The sequence below is a fragment of the Aulonocara stuartgranti genome, assembly GCF_965226115.1.
Source record: "Aulonocara stuartgranti genome assembly, chromosome: 19".
In the NCBI taxonomy this organism is placed as follows: Eukaryota; Metazoa; Chordata; class Actinopteri; order Cichliformes; family Cichlidae; genus Aulonocara; species Aulonocara stuartgranti.
In genome coordinates, this window is record NC_138955.1 from 10918410 (window position 1) to 10940337 (window position 21928).

The 21928-nt window shown below is 38.5% G+C and overlaps 1 protein-coding gene across 3 annotated transcripts in view; it reads right to left on the reverse strand.

Annotated features, from left to right (window-relative positions):
* The window catches only part of slc7a14a (solute carrier family 7 member 14a), a 28204-nt gene extending 9919 nt beyond the window's left edge, over positions 1 to 18285 (reverse strand). The window contains exons 1-4 of one of the 3 annotated variants that reach the window (XM_082517077.1): positions 18150 to 18285; positions 15987 to 16108; positions 3594 to 4119; positions 3015 to 3251 (exon numbers count right to left, since the gene is read on the reverse strand). In XM_082517077.1, the coding sequence (XP_082373203.1) occupies positions 3015 to 3251; positions 3594 to 3900 (544 nt within the window). In that variant the 5' untranslated portion in view covers positions 3901 to 4119; positions 15987 to 16108; positions 18150 to 18285. Of the gene's footprint in view, positions 1 to 3014; positions 3252 to 3593; positions 4120 to 9828; positions 9872 to 15986; positions 16162 to 18149 lie in introns of those variants that run through there. The other 2 variants (XR_014273304.1, XM_082517078.1) reach the window with 2 other exon arrangements.
* Positions 18286 to 21928: the final 3643 nt, after the last annotated feature.

Sequence of the window (21928 nt, forward strand, 5' to 3'; positions counted from 1 at the left end):
ATTTTCCTGTGTGTTTGGCGTAAAACTGTTTGAGTAAGTGCTTTGTTATTTTTTCAAGAAAATACTAAATTGTCAGAACAAGAACAAGTCCTCTCACAGTTAAGCAGGTTTCTCAGAGAAATGTTTTTCGTTTTCTTATTTTGTCTGATTAACGCCAAATTAAAAAGAAAAGTAGAAAATCCTCACATTATTGGTGCTAGTTCCAAAGCGCTGTCAAATCAGTTTAACTAAATATAGTTTTTTATCAGAAGTACACATAAAGTACAATCATTAATGGGATAAATGTCAATGCAAATTTGGTCTTTTAATAATTTCTCTGAATTTTTCTTTTTCCAGGGTCGAATAATTGTACAACATACATCTAAAATCAAGAACCGGGTTCAACATTTTGAATTCATTTTGGATTTTCTGTAATCCACACAGGGTCAAACATACAACTTCAAATGTACCACTCTTCACCTCAACCCGACACTTTTAGTATCAATCGACAAGCCTCTGGCATAATTCTGGCTGGATATTTAACTACTCTTCTTGGCAGAATTGGTTTCCTGGCACCGGCCTGGCTTTTAAGCATAGCACACACATTTTCAGAAGGGCTGAGAGTGGGGCTTTGGGAAGGTCATTCCAGAAGCTTAACATTAGCCTGCTTTATCCATTCCAAAACCAGTTTTGATCTATCTGTTGGAACACCCATTTGTGTCATCTAGCTATTGATCTGAGGTGAAGTTGATGGATTTTGAGGAGAAGCATAAAGAAGCTTCTTGCTTCTGTATCATTCCATCCATTTAGTGCATTGTACCAATACAATAGTGGCAGAGATGCAGAGCATGTTCATAGGTTTGAAAGCCTCATCTTTACTCCTCCAAACATAACTCTTGTCATTGTGGCCAAATAGTTCAATCTTTGTCTCGCCTGACCATCAAACCTTTCTCTATAAGAAATTTAGCTTATCCATGTGGGCAGCTGAAAATTTAAGTTGAGCCTAAAGGTGTCAACTTTGGAAAAGGGTCTTTTCAAGGTCATCACCATTTCAGTCCATGGCGATGTAACTGTTACCCTGGTATTCCAGCAGTTTCCAGTTCATGGCAGGCTTAAGTGGTTAAGGCCTCAGTGGTTCCTGGCTTGCTCCACATGTCTTAACCAATTTTCTCTCATCTGAGGGTGACAGTTTGGACCTTTTTTTCAGACTTTGACAAAGTGGTGGCCCATCTGAATAACTTTACTTATGTACAATTATTTGAAGTGATGATCATGGAATCTGTCACGAAAGATGTTTGACGTACAATTATTCTTACCAAGAGAAAGAACAGTTCAAAGTCTAAAGAGCTAAAAGGAAGGTGACTTGCATTTGTTTTTGTTTTTTAAATGATGTTTCACCTCTCATCTAAGAGATTACTGAGAACCCACATAGACAGAAACTGTTCAAAGTAATCATTAAATGCTCAAACTTTCCACGATATGAAATCATGTCCATGATCACTCTATGTAAACATTTGACCACAACTATTAATCAGAATAAATAATCCCAGACTAATTTGTTGTTTCCAAGAGTTTCAGCCGCTCTCATAGAGTATGTTGGAGTATGTGTAGATAATTATCCAAGGGTATTCCAGTGAATTCATGTGTAATTCACAGGACATTCCCCAATGGTCCAATAAAACACCCAAAGCCATGGTTTAATAAAAAATTGAACTTTCCAACTCTGTTTAATTTCTTGGCAACAGAAAGTTGGAAACACCTTTAGATTTGGCACATCAACTGAACTATTTTTGTAAGATAAGTCGTCATAGTGAAGTACTGCATTCCTAAATTAGATACACCCCACCCAGTTGACCATTACGGCAACAAATTTTTAGATGCACATGTTCCACAAGAACTCAGCCTGTGTGTATTTGGAAATGAATGAGATATATTTTAGTTAGATTTCACATTTTTTCCCCTTGGGTGTGGAGAAACAATCATTTCTCTCCAACAGGAAAAGGAAACATCAGCTTTCCGTGATCATTTGGAACGGCTGGCCGTGACACTTGTCATGTGATCACTACCATCACTTTTTCAAAGGCTAACAGGAAGCAACTGATGAGGCAGTGTCAGCCAGATAGAAACATAGCTGGCACACACATCAGCTGGAGCATTGCACAAGATAAGCAGGCATCCTCCTCATGGTAAGATTATGGAAAACTGTGTTATATAGAATTCAAGTTGATGTGCCTGCTTTTACTTTCCGTGACAGTATGACTTCCAAGATAAGCTGCATAATATTCTTTGGATGTTCCTGGGAAAAATAAATTGGTATGGTTTGAATGGTTTCTGAGATAATGTAAGCATTTTTATCTTGGTGTTTTTATTAAAATTTGAAAGATGTGTTGTGATTATCAAGGCAATGGGAGATCCTTTGTATGATAGAAATGGCGCTGCGCTTCTATTCCACACTGATAAAGTAAATCATGACTCTTAGGAGCAAGTCGTGTTAGTGTGCAAATACGGAAGCAGAGCAAAGGCTGGATTTATTAAATGTACTTCTCAAAGTCTAAATGTCAAAGTCTGTTCAAGACCTCAAAGAGGAAGTATTTGTCTTAACTACAACTACAGCAAAAGGAACAGAGCTCTGTCTGACCTTCTGAGGAGAGTGGGGAGGGAGAAAAAAGATAACATCTCTCCAAAAGTCACTTGGGTCAATGCATGTTTTTACCATTAAAGCAAACATGTTTGACAGCTGAACCAAAACAACTAACTGTAGCTGATTGCTGATAAGATGTCGATTCTAAATGAATTACCCTGCTTCTTAATGCCTTTAAAAATGTGCCTTCAAGAAAATTATCTCACAGGTGATTTCTAAGAAGCACTTTGGCTTCAGTTCCCTGAAATATTGTAAATATAACACTGAAAAAAGCATTCACAGTAAACCTGCAGTACTTTACACAATACTTGAATGAATTTCAATCCTGAGAAAATTAGAACCAGAGAGAAAATGTATCAAAGCTGTCATAGCACTGCATCTTTGTGTTACTTACCTAAGCCGTTGAGTGTTCCAATGTGTGAAATCATAAAGTTACTGATGGTGTGATTGGCCAGTGAGTCCGCCATGCTGCTGAGAGCTGACGCCCCCGCTGCTGTGCCAATCAGATATTCCAGAATTAAGTTCCAACCGATGAAAAAAGCCACACACTCCCCCACTGTCACATAGCTGTATGTGTAGGCTGAACCTGTGGTCTTAGGCACACGGACACCAAACTCTGCGTAGCATACTCCTGTGGGGGAGACAGGAAGAGGAGTACAATATAGACACACATAAATTCAGACACATATCAGTGATTTGACTGCATTATCACTAGAGTGAAAGGCTGAATTGAAACTATTGATATGAGCATTAAAGTATATTTTACTATCTCTTGAACCTATTATAGCTGTGCCCCTGTAATGTCATTGCCCTTGTAATAATTACATAGGTATTAAAAGGCTTTTCAAATATATCTTACCAGTTTAATGGTAATAAGAAGGACAGCAACCTTTATACTGCGGCTATTGTCCCCTTGGTATTTATGTGATTAGAGAAGCCTTGCATAAATGAGCGTGCATAGCTCTAGTCTCACCTGACAGAATGGAGGCAACAGCAGCAATAATAAAGGACACAATGACCCCAGGGCCAGCCATCTCCTTGGCGACCAGTCCAGAGACCACATACATCCCCGTCCCGACGCAGCTGCCCACACCCAGCGACACTAGGTCGACCGTAGACAAAACCCGGGCCAGTCTGGTTCCATGTGAGCTTGTACCCGATATGGCTGAATCTAACATGGACTCCACAGGCTTGGTCCTGAGGACACGGGATGCAAAGGTGTTCCATGTCGACCCCCACTGTATCCTGCGAGGATCCAGCTTCCCTACCAGACCACTCATATTGAAAGCCAATGGGGAGTAGCGGAAGATACTGTTTGACCAGTGTTTTTCCTTAAGTTCTGTGAATGAGTTCTTCAAGAAGATGTGCAGATGTGAGGAATTATTCCTAATCCAAATAAATGAAGAAAATCTGATTTTGTCTTGCAGTCCACGCCTCTGTTTTCAGGCTCAGTAGAATGCCACGTCAGTTTTTCCCCACATAGTGAGAGAGAAAGTAATCTGAAAGACACAAGAGGGATAATTTATTTTTACAGCATTTCACAGCCCATTGCCTACTATTATTCATCTGACACAATGCTTATTTTGGAGTATGCATGCCAAGACATATTAGTTCAAAAGGGGAAATGTATTACAAGTTTGTCCACAAATGAGGTGTACCTGAATGAGGAAACAGCTAATTAGAAATCCTCTCCCCAAAGCCATGTCGCTATAGTAGCAAAGCTCATTAGTGACAGCCCTAATGACATTTTATTTTGTTTGTAAGGGGGAGAGATAGCAATATTAAACCTTGGCAAAACCTCTTCTGTTGTGTTTGCTGATAAATAACTGTAGAATCAGAGGCAATGTACTTCAACTACAACATCTTCGCCATACTTAACGATCACTCCATTAAAATTCAGAATGAAATCTTTAACACGTTTATTTACATTTTACTCTCATGTGAAAATAATACTGGGGTCTTTTTACATAATTATTTTTAATTTATTAGCCTGTGTTTTCACATAAATAAATGCCATATTATATGATGCATTACTTCAAAACAAGCTAAAAAATATTACATGCAAAGCCATGGCAATCATAGGGGCTGAATGTTTTTTTTTCCTTTCAGTATAAGTAGAATTTATCGGAATAATTCAAATGCAACTATGTAAATTCCTAGTGCTGCTGTAATGCAGGTTTTCCTGCCACGTTTAAACAAAGCATTAGCTGAGTCGAGTGAGTAACAGATTAGAGATGCTGTTGAAAAGAGAGCTATTAAAGCCATCAATTGTAGCCGAGTCCACCTCTGTCTCTCTTAACAGCAATGAACTAACACTCACCATTCATCTACTTTAAACAACAAATTCAAGTTACTGAACAAACACACTTACATTCAGCAGACCCACACTGCGCGCCCTCAACTATAACATAAGCCACTCAAATGATGACTGCAATTACTCAGCTGTTTAACCAGATAGAGTGGGGCTGCTATTGTCACTGCACTTAGTGGGTGTATTACATGTGCAGCAGTATAGAAAGCTTAAAAGGTGATTCACTTTGAGCATGGTGGTTAGCTCTGGGTGGGGCGGTACCTCTTAAATTCTGACAAAAGGGATTTTCCTTAATGGAGCTGGTATGAAGCCCTGTAGTTATAAATGACGTGCAGAACCCTTCTGAAATTAAAATTCAGAAATTTCCAGTCATAACCATATATAATAATTTACGTTTAAGAGCATCTGATCAGTAGAGTTCTTACTCCTGGGCATGTAGATGAAATTCTGCTTCTATTCTGTATTTGCACACACATTCTAACAAAAGTTTTTATTGCTCTTCAGACATAAAATGATGACATCTTATTCAATTATCGTAGATTACTGCAATAAAAACTCATTTATTCTAGTGCCATTTATGTTTTATATGAAAATGTACTTAAATGAATGACGCAGTCACAAAATGTGACGCACAAGTGAGCTATGTGTTACAATCACTGGACAAACAACCTGATATTTGTGGAAACAAGATTTTATTTCCGTCATCTCATAGAAGCAATCAATAAGAAATAAGAAAATTTAAATTGAGCGTAATACTGCTCAATACTTGTGCGTGTGTGTGTGCGTGTGTGTGTGTGTGTGTGTGTGTGTGTGTGTGTGTGTGTGTGTGTGTACAGAAGACAGAAGAAGATGAACACATTAGGAGAAAAGAATGAGGATGATGAGCAGACTGAAAAACAGCAAATCTGGTTTCGTTAGTGCACTAAGCTTTGATCACCTGGCTCTGCTTTGTCAATCAATGTGTGTGTATGTGCGGGTTCATGAGTGTGTGTGTGCGCGCGTGTATGGAACATGAGTGTCCAGACAAGCCAGCCAGACCTTAATACCTTAAATTTGAAACAATGATACCTATACATGAATTCAATCACATTCAGCCAGTTTCAAAAATGTCATAAAAGTGGCAGATTAGGAAGACATACGTTCCATTTTGTGTGTACTAGAGTAAGTGCCACACATAAACATACAACCTTTCATCAGTCTATATCTTTAATCAGATCATACAAGTGCTCTGCTTTTCAGAACATCTGCTCACTTAAATATTCTAGGCCAGTTTTCATTGATGATGACCACCACCTGTCCTGCATTGAGTGCGAGCTATTTGAACAGTCGTACTCTAGATCAACAAAACAGAGCCGCACAAAGCCCCGTGGCAGCAGGTGTTCCATCTGCTCTGGAAAAATGACTTCATCTTGCTAATAGTTGTTCCTGGGTTAAAGGTTTATGTGATAAAGTGTCCTGTTGATGTTCTCTGTGTGACCTTTTTATGGTAAAGAAATACACTTTGCTTTCTAGCAGGTGGCATGATGAATGGATCAATGAGAGTCTGTAACCAGGAGGCAAATTTCTGGATCACCCTATATAATGAAAACCAAAACCTCCCTCATTAGTAATGAGTGCATCATCACAGCATCCAAAAGAAAATCTGAGCACCTCTAACAGAGACAGACACTGCTGTTCTTCGGAGTACAGTGCAGAAGCTAAAATGCCAGTGGTGACACTGGCTACTAAATTATTTAATAGAGTGTGGTTGCAGGCAATACATTTTAGATTTTTGCCTATTATTTAAATATCTTTTCATCAGTTGATCTAATTATTTCTGTCACTGAACTGCAGGGGAAGAAATCTTGGAAATTAACACGTACGTATCAAGAAATGTGTAATGTGCACAACACAAAGAGCTAAAAGCATCGCTTTCGTCTCCCAGCATGGGAGGAACTGTTTCACACTCTAATGGATTTTTGAACTAGACACTTCTTTGTTCTTCTTCCATAATTTTACACGCTTAAACAAACACCCATTTGCGCAGATGTATAAAGATCAATAGTTAAATCCCTGTCATCATAATCACCACAGCCACCTCTAGCATCTTAACATTAGTGTGTTTCCTCTCCAGATAAGAGAGCTGTCAGAACATCTATACTTGTGTCTAATCAGCCATGACTAAGCTTGTTTCTGTGTCCGCCCCTGCCTGTGTCTGAATTAACTGGATGAATAACCTGATTGAGCTCTCATTGCCTTTACAGTAAGAGCTGCTGTGGTTTAATAAAGTTGAGAGCACTTCTAATTCACTCAACACTGACGTGGAAACCAGTCTGCAATGCATGGCCCTGGCCTCCACAAAAATTAGACCTGGCATGCTGCCCTGGCCCCATTCTCACATCCTGCAGACAGAACAGGAAGCAGTTCTTGGTAGAGCACCTGAGTCAGGGAAATTACAATTTTTGTGTGAGTTTGTTTTCCGTTTTATCACACACTCGATGTCAGTGTCACTGATGATTTGGATGTTTTTTTGAAAGAGAAATTAATATAAAATACAAGTGAGCAAGTCTGTCACTTTGCAATTGCTTTTGTTTTAGCACAATTAGCAAATAGCAGTATATAAAAATGCTAAATTATATTTCATTTTAGCTTAACAAACGGACACACAAACAACTTATGTAAAAGAGAAAATATTATTATGCATAATTCATGTGTGTATGTGCATATCTCCATATTAGTGCCTCTCAGTATTAAGAGTTATGAGGCTAGCCTCTGTGGAGTGTTACACATCAGTGCTTAGAGCCCCATCGAGTCTTGAACACAATAATGTATTACTATCAATCACTATGACTAATAGCAAATACCCTCTTATTTAATCACAGCTAATTCCATTTAGTCATACATTATTATTAAATATATTCTGGTCTATATAAACCAGCTCTATTTTTCATGAGTTCCTATAGGTCTCGTACCTGGGAGCAAAGCTATTGTGCTAAAAGCACAATGACCCAGTCAGCAGATCAATAAATATCAGCAGTAACTGAAGGTTTTAACGTGGAAGTGGAAGTCCTAAATTCATTTTCCTCTGCATGGCTGATCTTGGTGGCAGTGTGGCTGATTTAGTGTCTTGGCTCCCCGGCCACAGTGTCCCTGTCTGACAAGCCTAATGAATCTGACATAAAAGAGAAATTGCCACCTGCCAGGTTGATTATGTTGTCTGGCTCATCAGTCACACTGTACCTATCCCTGTACGACCAAAGGCTGTTTTTTACTGTATACATGAACTTTGATTTTCTGGAGTTTCATCGAGCAGGAATATGCTAATATCATACATCATTTGTTTTATTTAATGTCAAACAAAACTAAATGACCACCAGTGCAATAGACACAGCATATCAATATGGTCAGTTCATGAGCAAAGACAAAGAAAACTGCACATGCGGTAAAATAACTAGGTAACACTCAATTCATGCTCCTCTGGTTTATATTGTAAAATAAACTGACTAAAGGTTTAAGAAGAGCAGATAAATATGGTTAATTTAAAGAGATTTAAACTTGGTGGTTCAATGTCCAGCAATGTTGCATCACAGAGAGAAGGTCCTGTGTGTGAATCCATCGGTCAACTGGTTGAAATTATATGGTTTTGGGGCCCGGTAGAGATCATGATCCAACGATGTTTGTTGGATTGATATCTACTAATTAAATTTTCAGTTCATAATAATACAATTGCCGACCCACTGTTTATTTCAGGCAGATGAAGACACATGAAAAATGTTTCTTTGCTTAAACACAGGATGAGACTACCTGGGGAAAAGGCGTCATCATTCATCAAGGGGTAAATAACATATTGTAAAGTAATGGTGCACACACAGTGCACAAGAGCCACTTAAGTACATATCTTTATTTGTTCATGCTGTTATGATATGTTTTATAAACTATTTCATATGTAGAAGCACATATAAAATGTATATAGCTCTAAATGTAGAGCTATATACATTCTGATCGCCTATATTTGAAGTGTAGACAACAGGACTATCCTAAGACTATCTATATTTTTGCTGTCTTGTTTACTTGGCAAAAACCACAGTAAACATTTAGCTTGACTTTATGGTAATAACTGATAAACTACATTTAGATCAAAACAATTTTTTTGGTGTTTGTTTTTTAGCATGTTGTATTATGTGTTAATATAAGTACGACTCACGCATCAAGATCTGGTTTAAGATCACTAAGAAAAGAGCCACCTACCATGCTTTTCTCATCTGTTACTACAGAAAAACTCTTATTCACGATTTTCTTATCTTTTGATTCTAATCTTGTGATTTTTAATATGTTAATTCATTCATAAAAATGTTATGATTATGGAGCACAAGACAGAATTAAGACAGACCGTGTGGCCTTGGAACTTGAAATGGGCTCGGCTCACAGTGTAAATAAACAGCATGCTCGTAGAAGATGCTGCTGAACCTTAATTAAGATTCAGGAAAACACAAGAAATCTGTGTCCAAGTGTAGATTGGGCAAAGATTTTCTTAAACAAGCCAAAAAAAAAAAACACAACTAATGTACTGTATAAACCAATGAGTGGTTAAATGTCTCGAGGTTTCCAGGTTATGTATATAGTATCCACGTTACTGGAATTTCTATTCCTTTAGAGTACTGGAATCAATTTTTTGGCTGTCTCACAGGATTACTCTTTTAATGACTACCTGGACTATAATCGCTGCAAATTTTAACCATTAACCTTAAACCTGTTGAGGCATATTCTAGATTTCTAAGAAACCAGTAAACACAGGGAGGAAATGTTCCATTTCTCAGTCAACTTAAGACATATAATGCCTATCTATCAAAAGTTTACAGTGTGGAATCTCCTGGCACTAGTCCAAAAAGGTACAGACCAATTGCTCTGCATGACTGACCTGTCAGCTGGTCTGCTCCACTCACAGTTTGCAGTGCTACATCCTCATCTATCTTCCCCTAATGTAGCACAGTCGGGGCCTGGAGCCTAAAGCAAAATGGATCTGCTTCTACACTGCAAGATAAACAAAAACAGTGCTGTCATTCCCTCTGGCTCTGTGCTTAACCAGCCATATCAATGACATCTCTGTCAATGTGGCCTAAAGCCCTAAAGAAACAACAGGGCCATCTGACACACTCAGGGACTTACCCCAGTTGTGACTCCCTTAATGTTAAAACTTCAACTGAAGACCTGGCCCTAAAACTGGCTTGTTGATTCCGTGGCAGACTTTAGGCGTGCCCTGCTGAGTAATTCTTTGACAAATAACTCCAAAACCATGAAACGCTGGTAACACTCTGAACCAATGGGAAAGGAAATATTGCCTGTGGCAGCCAAATGATGCTTTTTCCTCACAGTATTGTCACTATATGTCCAATTTGCTAATCCCTCTCAAATCAAATCAAATCAAATCAAATCACTTTTATTGTCACATCACATGTGCAGGTACATTGGTACAGTACATGTGAGTGAAATTCTTGTGTGCGAGCTTCACAAGCAACAGAGTTGTGCAAAATATAATAATGTAAACAAGCAAAATACAAGAATGGCTACATCTGAAACTAATAAATATATGTACAATATATAATAGTATATGCATTTCTGGATGTGTATACTAAATATTTTTCTACGTGTGTGTGTGTGTGTGTGTGTGTGTGTGTGTGTGTGTGTGTGTGTGTGTGTGTGTGTATACACATATTTTACAAATTAAATAGAGTGAACAATAAATAAAATATACAAAAATATACAAATATACTCCCAACTGTGTCCAGGATTGTCACTCTGTAGTTCCTCAGTCAGAATTCTATATCACTGACAATACATCTATCATAAACCATGCCTTTAACACAACCCTCTCTAATCTCCACATTTCCTTTCTGATATATTCCCGTTTCAGCTCCGACAGTGCAGAGAATTGTTTGTCATCTCATACCGCTCAGCACTAAATGAATGTAGCGCCTGTTGTGTGCACTGCTCACCATGTCGAAACAGTCCTCTGCCAGTTGACAGTCTTTTATATTTCGATTCCACTTTCACCCGTTCGACCACTCCACACTCCCAGGTGTATTTCATCCCCTTCTCTCTCTGGCAGTGTTTCTCTGACTTCTTTCAAAGGAAAGCCTTGGGGTACTTTCCCAAAGAAAGCAAATGGATAAATTGAATTGACCGAATTAGTGGAAAACAACCTTGCATTTTAAAGTTAACACACGAATAAATGCCAGATTCAAAGTTAAACAAGACTGAATGATGTTCTGTGCTTTGTTTTCTTTGACCTTTCTTAATGGTCAGTGGTGACAGTTTTGAACAGACCAATGCAATTTTTGAGGAGTGACTGACTTGATATTGTAAAAAAGCGAGACAAACTGAGTCAAATTAATACATTTATAAGCATTTAACTAATGATCTTTCATTTGTTTTTGGGGTGAACATTTATTTATGAAATACATCATATTGAGGAATACGTTTCTGACAGCATTGTATTAATATCGTTTTATAATATGGAGCTATTTTCAGAGATCTTTTTTACATTCCTGTATTGCGCTACTATTGTCTCTTTGATGTAAAGATGCAAATATTAGGTTAGTTAACTGTTTCTTGTTGCTGTTTTCCAATATACCCTGGGCAACACTGAAATGAAGGGAAAATGAGGGGAAATAGGACTGTTCGGGGTAGAAATAGGACAGAGCCCCAGAGGCATCCAATCATTCCTACACAACCAATTCCACAGATTGAAGCTACTTTGTAAAGTTCCAAAATCATTGACTGCATTTGTCAGTGGAACAGAATGCCTTGGTTCACTATTTTATTGATTTTTTAAATAATGGGAGCCAATTGTTTTTTGAAAGGCAAACCTTGAGTGGAAGAAATGGGTGCTGTGTCTGAAAGTGGCAAATACATCAGTGTGTGAAGACTTTTTTATACAGATTACAAAACTGCATGATCCAGCCATTTATATTCATCAGCTACCTTTTAGCAAAGTGTTTTTCTCCAGCTTAGAAACATATGCTTAAGTGGCAGCTTTTAGCTTTAGTGTGATTCCGTACACCCATTTTTAGGAACGATCTCAAAATTGCAAGTGAAGCCTGTGAAAAGAAAAGTAGAAAAAGCCTATTTTTATGCAAATCTGCTCCTAAATAAGCAGTCACTTTCTCAAATCAGAGATCAGATAACATACTGGCCTTCAAGTCTTTTTTCTGTGTGTGTGTGTGTGTGTGTGTGTGTGTGTGTGTGTGTGTGTGTGTGTGTGTGTGTGTGTGTGTGTGTGTGTGTGTGTGTGTGTGTTCTGATTATATTAGCCTTTATGCGCAAGCAGACTCACTGACGTCAGTGCTGAGCAGCATCTCATAGAGGAAGGGTGATGGAGGCCATAAAATTAAGAGCTGATGTTTACGTGTCTGATTTTCTCTTGGTTAGTCACAGCTATATTTTACAGTATAGAAATTAGTACATCACCTATTCTAAAGAATCAATCTCAATAAATCAATTAACCTCTTATCCAATTCAGGTGTACCTGTACCTGTCATCTGTCTACTGCTGCAAAGAGAGAAAGACACTCACAGCTGCACCTACAGTCAGTTAAGAATTGACTGACCAACTGACTGTGAGTCATAGTACCTGGATACTCAGGCTAGCAAAGTGAGAGCACAGGGACTCCACATAGGCCGCAGCTAGCTCCTGGATTCAAATCCAGAACTCTATTGTTGTGTGCTTAACAGTGCATCACTGTGCTGCTCATATTCTATTCTAAAGTAGTTATTTGCAATATACCAGAAATATTTTGTGTTGAAGGCAAATAAAGATTTTAAAAATAAATATCAATTCCCTTTTTCGTATGTGTCTTGTATCTATCACACGCACACACACACTCACAACTCTTCTGTCAGCGCCTATTATTGCTAATAAAAATGAATGAGAGGCCAGTAGCATTTCATAACCTCTGCAGTAACATAGTTCCTGCCTGCATCTAAAGCCTTGAATAGGAGCAAGACAGTGTGGTTTTGAAATTGAAAATAAAACATATATTATTTATGTGAATGCAATATTTAGATTCAGGGGTTTCATTGCTGAAGCCTTACTACATCTGACACGACCAGCTAGTCTCTAGTTGCTCACTGGGGCAAGAGTCCGAAAGCTTTCGATTAATATTGCTGCCAAGCTGATATTACTAAGTCTGTTCGTTTATTTTGTTATCCCTTTTTTACTTGCACTTCCACACGTTTCAGCATTTGCTAGTTTTATTTAATCGATACTGAAAAAATGACAATTTGTTAGCCTTTGTCGATGCAGGACAAGAATCTTGGGAGAGAGCAGTGGGGAGACATGCAATAAATAGCCTCGGCGCACATATGAACCCACAAGCCTCTGAAGTGGCCTTAAGACATATGTGTCGCCTGCTCAACCCAGCTACAGCACCCGAAAATGGCAGATGAATCAAATATTGCATCGTCTAGGTTAAGAGCGCATTGTTAGTTTATGTATGCTGTTTAAAATTGTTTTAAAGTTGTTTAAAATTTGTAACACGGAGAAATCGTAACACATGAAAAAACCCATATGAGTTTATGAATGGTACCCTAAAGATGTGGCATCAAAAAAGTGTTTTCATTAGATTAGCATTATTACAAGCAGATACATTAAAGGCTGACAAAATAAATAGATAAGTAAACAATAATATACAAAATATTTTAAACACTTATTAAACGTACTACTTTACTGCATTGAAGGAACCATTTTTCTACCCCTTCTTTGCCACATCTCCAATATTGTTATCTAATAAAAGCTATTATCACATGTGCACTGTAGATATCGACTTCTCTAAACATTATCCAACGTATGCATGAGAATGCACATGTACAGAGCAGTCGTATTAGTAATCAAGCAGTCTTTGACATGTCAGCTCGCTAGTACAAATCTGTTTCAAGTTTATTGTGCCAATATGAGATCGATGAAGACAATAGTCCAGTGAAATCAGAGCCAAGTAATAGCCATCTTATATCCTTCTTCCTGCAAGTGCATCCCAACCCTAAACATTTTATTTCCAGTAGTGAGAACACATCTGAAGCAGACAGCCTCCTGCTGTGTCCTGTGATTCTTCTAACACTGTCTGGAGTTAAATTGTGAAGACAGCTAAAGACAGAAATGCTCAATAAACGTCACCAACAAATGAGTTGTGCCTTATCCTCTTCATTCAGCTGCAATTTCAATACATCTCTTCAACATGATAATATTCAGCCAGTGCAAAAGAAATATAAAAGGAGGGGGGTGCAGATGCCCCACTCTTGACCTTTGTTACTGCTAAAGTGCCCTTAAGCAAGGAACGACTGCCCCTCAAGCTTATGGTGTGTCTCTACATGTGACTTCATCCTCCAATGTGAGACCTGGATATCCTGGAGGCTGTTTGACAGAGTGTGTGAGGGATATGCAGACAGACATAGTGCAGTTGCTAAATTGGTCTGTTATATAATATTCTGCTTCTACTTCTTATTGTTGTTTTCACCAACTCAATCATCAGCATCACCATGGTTTTCATTTTCCTATCGGATGTCCATTCAATGGTTTGGATGGACTGCTTTTGACTTAAATGCTAGGAGCTTCTGAACGTTTACTGCCTGTCCAGCATAGATTTTTCTGTTTGAAATAATAAAGTATTAATTATTATTAATACTTTATTATTAAGCATTAATATTGATCAGATATTAATATTTATACATTTTTACTGCTTGATTCTATGGTAATCATCCCAAGATTTTTTGCTTATTGATACATCCTGAAATTCAGAGCAGTATCACAAACCCAAAAATCTGTAAAATAATGTGTGTTAAAAAGCAGTAATTTTGCAATGCCCACTGCCCTTTGAATTGCATAATTCCATGTTGGCAAATTAATTGCTTCTGTGTCAGGAGCATGCCATTTCAGAGAAAAACTCAGAGTGCATGCAATCACAACACCCGTTTTAAATGACAGAGTTACAACTGAAATCAACTTCTCTTATTTCTGTGTAGCTGTAGCAGTAAAAGGCACCTGTTGAGCGATGACAGGGCCATCAAGCTTCAGCGTATTAGCAAGCCATCTGCAGACGACTGCTTTCAGCACCATGGACAGCACGACACCACAAGTGTGTTTTTTAAAGAATTAAGAGCAGAAAAATGAGACAAGGCCTTATGGCAAATGAGAGAGAAAGAATGAGAAAGAGAGAGAGAGAGAGAGAGAGAGAGAGATCTGGCCATGTCATTAGGGATTAGCCTAGTTGAACTGGTTGAAGCTTTAGTCCTCTTGTCCTCACAGACACACACATGAATCAAGTAACATAGTAGTTTGCTTTACTGGACAGACAGACAGACAGACAGACGGATAGATAGATAGATAGATAGATAGATAGATAGATAGATAGATAGATAGATAGATAGATAGATAGATAGATAGATAGATAGATAGATAGATAGATAGATAGATAGATAGATAGATAGATAGATAGAATATCCACATGTCCAGCTTTATTTTTCCTACCCTGCCCTGATCATAAAGATCAAGTCTAACTCTAATTATGTAATCTTTTCTTTCTCCGACACACCCACTGAGCCAACAGTCTAGGTAATAACCGCATACATACTAAAAACTGCAAATGTTCTCAATTAAAGAACCCACCCTCTTTCATTTGGGTCCAAGTCGCCACTTTGTCTTGCCCTGTCCTCCTCTCGACCCTCCAAGCATAGCCTCCTGCAGCTCTAGTCCGCTGGGAGAAGCGATACCCGCCCTAAACTCTGCCTCCCCCCTTGTTTCTAACGCTCACCGTTAAGGTGACAGGACGGGACCATTGACCGACCATTCCGTCCACTCCGCGAAATCATAAACACACTCCCTATAGGAAAGACGCACGGTTTCCGCCACGTTATAATGCGCCATCACTCGTGAAAAAACTGCACAAAGGAAGACAACAAAAAAGGGTGGGTGAAGAGGAGGGGTGGATAGGTGATAAACGAAGGAGGAGGGTGGAAGGTGATCAAGTTTAAGATAACACGATGGCAAGGAGAACAAAGGGGAGAAAAGCGAAGGAAAAACACTCACTGTGGCACGGCCGGATTAGAGGATACCCATGTCGGATGCTGCAGTCGGTCACCAGCATCAGCAGCAGCATCTCCGGGCTGCGCGGTGCATCAGCGGCAGACAGAGCGGGAGGGAGGGTGAGGCTGATGATGTAAAAAGCTTTAAATCATTCAGGAGCCCGCTGCACGACATGTGACCGTCGACACTGTGTATTATTCATCCGGTTTATTTCCTGACCGGCCAAGACACCAAGCTGACCGGACATCACCGTTGCAGTCCACTACCCCCCCGTGACTTAAACTGATCCAGCCATGACACAAGGATTATCACTACAGTATGTATGAAAGAAAAAACTTCAACTCACTAAGAAAATATTTGCTTTTAAGACTACAGGAATTACCCTTTTTTAGTTCCAAAATTAGTACAGAGAGCTTAAATAGGTTTAATATTTTCATGCCGGTTTTAGTACTTTATAATTTCATTGAGCGGATTATCAGTATATCATGAAACTACCAAACACATCTGCAGCAATAAATCATCTTCCATAATGTAAAGCAGGTGGTATTCAGGCATGCCTGTAAAATATAATGATATCAGATTTAGACAGCTGTTGAATAGTTTCTAGTCAAGTGGCAGAATTGATTCCTAGTGTGCCAAGTGGACCCAACATTCACTAGCAGTGAGAGTCATGCAAAGGCCTGTTGCTAAATTATTAAGGCTGCGCTGGTCTCTGATCAAATATTCAACAGATGGCTATGTTGTTTGCCATAGATAGCCTGTTTATGTCATTGTGTGTATTTGAGTATGTTGAGGAGAAAGAGAGACAAAGGCTGTGTATTTGACTTCCTATGCAACATCAACATTGCCAGTGAATAACCAATTTCAGCAGCCATTAACCCGACACAGACCTTAACACTTGTTTATCAGCAATATTTCTTTACAGATATGCCAACATATATGTTTTTAGAAAAAACTAACAAACAAAGCTCTCTGTTGCTGCCAGGACATTAAGTAAGGTGGGCAATACTGAGTGGGAAGCAGGTCTTATTAATCTTTACGTTGTATGGATACAACATATACATGTTCAAGACTATTCAAGGCTTGAAAAAAAAACATGATTTTAAGAAATATTTTAGTCTGGAGATTGTTCTCAGCTGAAAAAACTGCTCTTAAAAGAATAACAAGGAAAAATAAATAAATAAAATAAACATATTTTCATAAAATGTATCTTGCAACATCTCGCAACAGTAAAGAATACTTGCAAATATTCCTGGATCCAGATCCAGATAACTTGTAATTTTTTAGCAATTTTGCAAACAGATAGATGAGATGTGGTGGTGTAAAGTGGTGTTCGCACCAAACGTCGTAGAGACAAGAGTAAAACAAACTGCAAAACATTACTGTAATTTATTTTTCATTAGTTATTTGCACTGTTGTATTAAAAATGCCTTGTTTAGATTTCAGACAGTAGGTCAGTTTCCTTATTTCAGTTTAGTTTTTGATTTTTAATCATTTTTTTGTTTTTGTATAGCTTATTAGTTTCTATCATAACATGGACGTGAACAGGATCCAATGAAAAGAGTCTTTATTGTGGTTGATTTGGGGGAGTTCAAAATCCCCCAAAAAGAACATCGCCATGAGCCAGGCAAAACAGAAGGGTAGATAACAGACCCTTTGACAAAGGAAGAGTCCGAGCTGATTAGGCTAAGATGTAAAATAATACTCAAACATAAACTAAAACACCCAAAACATAAATTTAAAGTAAAATTGGGTGACTCAATAAAAGGACAAGGATCCAAAACTGAAAAAGAAAAAAAATATCCTTAAAGATTTGATCTGTTTAGAGAACAGCTATTAAAATAGAAAAATATTATGTGCTGGCAATTAACTCACACTCATGTCAACAACCCCATCTCAAAGAATTATACGCACCAGTGCCCCCTGTTGTTTGTGATGTCGATTCATTTGACCTACTTGACTACAAGATTACAGCTGAAGACATTTCCTGTATAATTTTAGCTTCTGCGCGGTCAAGTCTAATCTAGCCATTCATCAATCTTTTTAGTTTCTAAATGAAAGTAAGTGTTTTCTCACGTTTAGGTTTTAGTTGAAAATATCTAATGTTATTCCTATTTCATTTCAAGATAAAAATGCAGATATATAGCAAGAGACGTGCCACCTAACCTCTAGGCCAAGGGTGGGCAACTCCAGGCCCCGAGGGCCGGTGTCCTGCAGGTTTTAGATCTCACCCTGGGTCAGCACACCTGAATCAAATGATTAGTTCATTACCAGGCCTCTGGAGAACTTCAAGACATGTTGAGGAGGTCATTTAGCCATTTGAATCAGCCGTGTTGGATCAAGGACACATCTAAAACCTGCAGGACAGCTGCACTCGAGGCCTGGAGTTGCCCACCCCTGCTCTAGGCTAAGAGACTGTGTGTAAATCATATCCACCTCAACCTAAAATCTTGTTTTTGAGTGTTTGAATTGATTGAATATGGCTTATCTGTTAGACCTATTGCGTTTTTATCACTTGCTTAGGTCAGTGGAGAAGCAGCTCTTAGTAGGTCTTCAATCCAAACTAGCTTTCAAACTTTCTCTAAAGGCCATCTCAGACATTTCAGCTTCACTACTGATTTTCATATCTCAGGTGAAATCATATTTATTCCCACAGGCATTTCCTGACTGCACTAAAATTCAAGAGTATCTGCAAATAATGGAATGTTGTTTTAATACACCTTAAATGTCATTTTAAAGTGTAATTGTTTAATTTGCTTTCATTTAGTGTGATGTTTTAATCTCTAAAGCAGATTGAATGACTAAAATTCTTGTAAATGTTTTGAAAATTCACATAAAAAAAACATGCTGTAGCAAAGAGAATAAGTACAGGCCAAAAAGCACACACTCGCTTTAAACACAAGTAGGCCAAATCTATGACTATTCTAGTCTTTGGTGCTCTGATGTGTTTGTTACCATCATGGCTGCAGCTCTGTTTTTTTCCAGCTCCCACTCATTGCTTTTTCCCTCACTTTTAAATGTCAGCGACTCTGCAGTCCAGCTGCTGCTGTGTGTGTGTGTGTGTGTGTGTGTGTGTGTGTGTGTGTGTGTGTGTGTGTGTGTGTGTGTGTGTTTGGGAGAAAGAGAGAGAGGTAGAGAGAGATGACTCACTATCACTGTGCCCAAAGCGGTGAGACAGCTGTGAGACCTAAGTGCCACTACCCATAATTCAACACTGTCTGATGGGGTCACTGGGCTACAGGGCAGGAGTGACCCTTTATGTCTGACAGATCTGACTCTGCAGGAATGGACAGACCACAAACACGTCCTGCTTCCTCAAATCTCAGATAAGAGTCAATATCTTTGCTTATACATATTTGAAGTGAGGTTTAACCATCAACACATTGAACTGGCTGTTAACATGTTTATGAAAAAGTCTGTATGCTCATTAAAAACATCTAAAAAATAAACATGTGCTTTTACACATTTTCACTTTTGCCAGGAAGAACCTAAAAGATTTATCAAATCTTATAATTTCGCCCTGTAATGAACCTGTCTGCTCATTTCTCAACATAATAAATGCTCCATAGTCACACGTTATAAAAACTCTATATCCAGCTCAATAGTCTCTCTTCCATCCATGTCAGCCTCCTCAGCTCTACTGTGCTCGAACAGGCATGTATTATTCAACAAATTCTTAAGAAGTAGTCCTCTTACTCCCTTTGGATGGAGGAGAGCTAAGAAGAGGGAGGATTCAAGAAAAAAAACTTAAAGAGTGAAAAAGTGAAGTGAAAATTAGAGGAACGGAATGTGATGAGTTGAGAAAGCTAAAACAGAAGGAATACGAGATATAAAGGAGAGGATACACCATGAAGAGAGCAACACAGACAGAGCGGGGGAGCTGAAAAGGAGGAAAAGACTAAACAGATATGTTTTTATATATTTTTGAACACTTTGGCTTTGAAGAAGCTTTGAGGACACTGCAGTCCTGTCTTTTTTGGAGTGTTTCTTATCCTCTTCAGTCTGCAGCCAGCCAAGTTTGCCTCATTAAATTTCAATACATGGAGATAAATTTAGTCTTTCATTCTACAATGAAACACAACAAAGCTGATAATATGATAAAAAATCGACCTTCCTAATCTGATGCTGAATAAACATTACTTGAGATCTTTGACAGAAAACAGCAGGCCAAACCAACAATAGGTTGTTGGTGTAAGCTATATGATAAAATTGAGCTTTATGATATTCTAAACTTACATTAATTAAGTTTAGAACTAGGAGGAGTAAACGCTAAATGGTCCTCTTCCTCCAGCTCTATATTTAACATGCAGGCATTTTTTTAAACTAGCTCTTTGAAGAAGGCAAAAGTTTCCAAAGCACAGTGGCCAAAAGTTTAACACTCCATTAAGGGCACTTTCAGTGGCACTTTAAAACAAATGTATTTTTAAGTAGTACCATATGCAGATGGTATTATAGACAAACTGATGAACTCCCCATATTAGTCAGCTTGGTTTTTGATCAGAATATGATAGTAAAAAAGTTTTGCTGCAGAAGTCATTACCAAAAATCTTAACATACCTTTTCCATGACTTCTTAAAGAGTGTGCTTTTCATTGTGTTGTGCCGCATGGTCACCTCCTCTAAACCAACATTTAAACAAACCTTGTTATCTCTGTGCAAATGCAATTTTACACAAACTTGGTCTGCAAAAGGCAAAACCCAGAGGGTTCACACCACTAATTGGCAGCGCTGTCAGTTAATGCCATGGTTTCTGGAGTCTCTTTGAGGCATGGCGGCTCCTGTGCCATGATCCTTTACAGCGCTTTTGAGGTTGGCTGTTCCCACAGGTGTGAGCTCCACACATGGGGTCATTATCGATGGCCTCCCCCGGCTGCTTCGACCCAGCAGCCATGCACTCACAATGCACATGCACCCACAAAAAAGAACACACACTTAATAAACAGCTTCGGCAGCTCAGCAGGAATTGACAAACAACTCTGTGTAGCTGGACTCGAACCAGCCTAATTGTGCAGTGCACCAAGTTTAGATTTATAACTGTGGATGTGTATCGATTGGTGTCTGTGCGCTGTATGCCTATTTGGCTGTGCACGTATTACTTATTTCAGCGATGATTAACAGCATATTGTGGTTTCATTCAGTTGGCTTCAACAGTGCAATTTATTGTGACAAATGTCTCCCAATACAAACAGGAAACTGCTGACCTGTTCACAATTTTCAAGAACACTAGCAAGCATTAAAGTGTAAGGGACAATCTTTTTTGTCCTGATGCATGGATAGCAAGAAAATATAAGGATCCCAGCTAGTGTCCTCTTTTAAAAGAAGCACGCACAGGACATACCTAAAATGCTATCGAATATTTGAAATGGATGATAATTTTATCCCATTGTTTCACTGTATGAAATTCTTCTCAATTCCCTTCCCCTGTCTCCTCATCTTCCACATATCACAGTGTCACTCACACACACATTCACATTATCAATGTGCTTTGTACATCTCCCAGGTGAAGATATCTCACATCTCTTGTCACAGAGGTAGCTCGTGAGTTGCATGTTTCTAAAATGAGCTCAGAGCTGCTGGATTAAAAAAACCTTGTATCTCCATGAAGCCCATGGCCTCATTTTCTAATGCTGATGAGTTCTTGACATTTCGGTTTGGGTGTTATTATCGAGGCAATTATACTAATGTATGCTTGTGTGGTGTTTGGTAACCACGGCAACCGTGTGTGTGTGTGTTTAGCACGAGAAGCTTCTAAACATATGTTAGAAGCAAACATTACTCATTAATCAACTTTAATCATGAAAATGAAGATGACAATTATTACTTGTAATTACTTTAATGCATTTGAATCACCGTCATCTCAAAAATCGATACAAAGATGTTTCGGTTATGTATAATGGGCTGTTTCTACAGCGGTGTTTACTTTTCTGCTTTCCACACAGAAAGGCT